The following is a 4,483-nucleotide window of genomic DNA, read 5'->3' on the forward strand; positions in this document are numbered from 1 at the left end:
CGAGCATATATGTGTACGCGCACACTCTATTATATATATATATATATATATATATAGAGTTACAATCAGCATATATTTATTTATCTGAACTTGTGTACTTGAGATCTCCGATCAAACCAACATGAAGCATCTACACATAATGCTATACGTAATACATAATTTATCGCCACTATAATAATCTAAGTAGGATACCTCATCTTGAATCTGACCCCGAACAATCAACTCGTGATTTCCAGTAGTTACACTCCTCGGTAGATAGAAAGCAGAAGCCGTGTACAAATCCTTCTTCCATTCATTCGCCGCACAGATCTGACCGTTATTTTTCTCAGGAGCATACCCTGTGTACATAGGCCCTAGGTCATTGTTCATAGTAGGCCGGCACAGTTGTGCGTATGCAGTGTGTAGATAAGCTGCAGCATATAGCGCTGCTGTGTGCACTCGCATGATTGTGTAGGAATATGCGTTGTGTGAAGGAAGGTATATATATTCCTATATTCAACACATACACGGCATATTTATGTAATGGAAATATGACTATATATATATATATATATACGTTCAGCTGTTGATGGGATGTCAACGTGTCACGGTCGCTTTGACATGACATTTGGATTGGGTGTTCAGTGTTCACAGCTCACAGCCTCACACTCGTCATCATAAACCCTAAACCCTAAACCCTAAACTCTAAATAATAGTAGTCACATTCAGACTACAGTTTACAGATTGTTTAGAAAAATCAATACAAATATGCACATACGTGTAGAACCGTTGAGCGACACTCCGAAATAACGACAATTCAGGTGTACACTTTACACTCCAAAACTGTTGTAAGTAATCGTTGACGTAAAACGTTGAAAAACAATAATAGTAAATAAAGCTCACTCGAGAAGTATAGTCAGAATCAAAATCTTGATGCGCGCTTCGTAGTAGAGCGCGCTCTACGTAAAATTAAACGTTTTTAATTTACGTTTTCAATTTATATATATATATAAAAACAAATTAAAAAAAGCGTAAACGGTTATAACTATTTTACAACGCAAAATCGGTTGATAGATAACTTTTTTAAACGTTTAACGAGAAACGATTTTGAGGTTGCCACTCCGAAATAACGATGACTAAGAATTCTCGTCATAGCGAGCCTATCGGAGCACGTGCGATACTTTGATAATTTTACTGCACACACTTTACAATAGTGTATCCCTGTATTTATATATATATTGTATATATATGTATATATGTATATAGACGTCCATCTAAAGTATAGCTGACTACAAAGCATTTATAACACACTTACGAAGCACTCCTACATAGTTTAAAAAAAATTACATCGTTGGTTATAAGCACCATGGGTTGTGTACAGAGAAAGAAACGTATTCATATGAACAACAAGGAATTGAGCAAAAAGTTCAGGTTGAGGCGTCGTACAAAAGACTTGGATCAAGTGGAAGAGGACTTGAAGCCAGAGAACGCGGAGAAATTGAAGAATTTGCCCATAGATTATGACCTGCCTGGGGCTGGTCAATTCTACTGCTTACAATGCTCGTAAGTTGACTACAAGTTGTGGGTTAGAATGATGTTCAACCGTGCATGATCACACAGCATCTGATAGAAACGGAAATAGACTTGCGCATATTTATATTTATTTGTAATAAGCATGGTTCACCCGCATGATACAAACTATTCGTCTGTACGCTATATATATATATATGTTTATATATCTATGTTTATATATATATATATATATATATATATATATATATATATATATATGTATGTGTGTGTGTGTGTAGTTATATATATATATGTGTGTGTGTACATACAGGTATATATATATATATACCGATACAAATATACCTTCTAACCCTCTCTCTCATATATATATTTAAATTTATATTTATATTTGTATATATGTGTGTGTATATTCATATTTGTATACATATACTCGTATATATATATATATATGTGTGTGTGTGTGTTCATGCATGTATGTATACATGTTATATAGTGTATAGGTATACATACACGCACACACACATATATACTTGAATGAGAGGTCAAAAGATATATATGAATGAGAAATCGAACGAATGTTCTGATGAAGATATAACGCGCAGTATCAAATTTTAAGTCTGGTTCGTGTGTTCAATTCGCATCTATGGATATCACATAAGTTTTGAGCGAGTGATCACTTTGCATATATATATATATATATATGTGTGTGTGTGTGTGTGTTTGCGTATGTATATATGTATATATAAATTGCGCATAATTAAATCTATATTATTGCCAATATACTAATATACATCTGCTTATCAAACTGAAATAGTCTGATTGAAATGGCATTGATCTCCATGTTCTGTTCTTGTAAATGTGCGCATGCTCATTTGTCACTGTGTGCTCATTTGCAACCTCTATTATTATGTATATATATTTGCATGTTTCTCTGCAAATATACTTCGTTGAACCTGAACACGGAGAGAGACTGGACCGTCTAGTTCTTTCGCGCTGGTATTTTAGAGTTAATTTCGGTCAACCAATAACTGCCAATACTTCATAAAGGGTATCTGGTGCTAATCTAACTCGATCGCTTTTTTGGAAAAAAAACAACAACAGTAAATACTATATCAGTGACGATGCTCTTGAGAAACACAGCAAGTCAAAGGTCCACAAAAGAAGGTGCGTTGCCGAATTTATATATTTGAACAATTTTATGAACTTGTATATATATATATATATGCAAATATTAGTCGTGCATATGTATGTTCACGTATAATACGTTCAAGTGATAGTCCAATCAAAACTCCTGTAGAACGATGCATACGTGTCTTCCCATATAAATATATAGCCGTGTCTATATGGACATACGCTGGCGGCTAGTGTTGATAAGGTCACATTCTTTATATACTTCCGTGACTAGATTTTTCTTAACGGTTATTAAACTCTCATGTGCAAAGAAATATTCACAATGTGCGTGTACAAGGATGCCTATACTCGAGCATTGTGAAACTTCATATACTTTGTCTGGTTGTCCCCGAAAACCCTAACTCCCGTGGTATGGACTTTAAACTTAATCGCAATTAGGAATGGTGGTTTACATATTTAGGGAGAGCTTAAAAAGGGCTCATGCACAAATGTCGGAGCGTCTCTATACTTCATTGTGCCTATTCAGAGATACTTCATTATACTAGTTATCTACATGTTCAAACCGATCAATACACTCGAGCAAGCGTATGCCCATTCACTTAATATTGTAATGATTCAGCATATTTCTATTTTATCTGCCGATATTGATCAACATAATTCTAATTATTTGCCGATATTGGTCTACCATACTTCCCTTTATTTGCCTATATTGATCTACCATACTTCCAATTACCTGTCTAAATTGAATCTACCTTGATTTTAATTATTTGCCGATATTGATCTACCATAATCCCAATTATCGCCATCTAAAATATACGTATAGTACTGACACGCTCCTGAATTCTAACTATCTGCAGATTAAAAGAGCTCAAGGAGGGTGCGTACACTCAAGAGGAGGCTGAGAGAGCAGGAGGTAGAAGCGGCATTGAAAATAAGAGACCTTCCACCATGGCCACCTAATTGGCACCTGGAAAGATATAATAACTATGATATGTATACTTGGATTTGGGTTGGGAGGCAATTGAGGTCTGTAATCTGTTAGAAAATAAATTTAAATAATAATTTCGTAAACAGAACGAGCTAATATATGTATATATATATTTGAATTTGGGTTTCGGGCTTAAGCAATTGTAAGATGGGTTGGGAATCTGACGAGCTTTTACTAAATGAATGCTCGATAATGTAACAGCAAAGATAGATATGCATTAAATATATAAAAATAGAATACATACTAAAAAACTGATAAATGCTGCCGAAGTTGGGCAGGTATGCATTTTGACCTTAGAATTAGCGCCAACCTACCTACCACCTCCATCCCCACAGAAATCAAACCCCAAACCACAAGAGTTCACTGTAGTGTTTATTTTGGAATATATTTCCATGCATAACCCTAATTGACCAGCAGAATCAGGTCAACACTCAAATGTTTCCGGCAGATATTCTTCCACAAGATACCCCAGTATAAAGCACTCTACCACCCAATCCAGATGGCGCACAGGAAGCTGATCGAATATTGGACGAGAAGTAAAGTAGTCGTTTAACACCTGTGAATAGCCCATGACAACACACACATCTCTTTAAGATTATTATCTGAATCTCCTAAAAACAAAACAAAAACAAAAAATTAAACTCGGGCCAAATCTCTGTTTTTTGCCAGCCTACAAAACGTGGATCATATCCTGTTAGACATTCAATATACACATACGAAAATTTAAAAGTCTATCACATATGTCAGGGACAGATACAGTTTCACAGATAGTCTGATAGGATTAACACACGAGCTCATATGTCATCGTACTAAACCTACCCCTTCCGTACAGAACGTTATTTCTTCCTCACA

At 35.2% G+C, this 4,483-nt stretch overlaps 2 protein-coding genes across 2 annotated transcripts in view; one reads left to right on the forward strand and one right to left on the reverse strand.

Annotated features, from left to right (window-relative positions):
* Nucleotides 1-1,235: 1,235 nt before the first annotated feature.
* On the forward strand, nucleotides 1,236-3,724 carry SARC_05877 (hypothetical protein). The gene is made up of 3 exons (XM_014300251.1): nucleotides 1,236-1,542; nucleotides 2,614-2,676; nucleotides 3,501-3,724. The coding sequence occupies exons 1-3, from the start codon at nucleotides 1,346-1,348 to the stop codon at nucleotides 3,601-3,603; spliced, it is 363 nt and encodes a 120-aa protein (XP_014155726.1). The 5' UTR covers nucleotides 1,236-1,345; the 3' UTR covers nucleotides 3,604-3,724.
* A 268-nt stretch (nucleotides 3,725-3,992) lies between these two features.
* SARC_05878 (hypothetical protein) overlaps nucleotides 3,993-4,483 on the reverse strand; it is a gene marked incomplete at its 5' end in the record, with an annotated part of 12,994 nt that continues 12,503 nt past the window's right edge. The window contains one exon of the mRNA XM_014300252.1: nucleotides 3,993-4,145. Coding sequence (XP_014155727.1) covers nucleotides 4,056-4,145 — 90 coding nt within the window. The remainder of the gene's footprint in view (nucleotides 4,146-4,483) is intronic.

Source organism: Sphaeroforma arctica (assembly GCF_001186125.1).
Source record: "Sphaeroforma arctica JP610 unplaced genomic scaffold supercont1.395, whole genome shotgun sequence".
Classification (NCBI taxonomy): Eukaryota; class Ichthyosporea; order Ichthyophonida; genus Sphaeroforma; species Sphaeroforma arctica.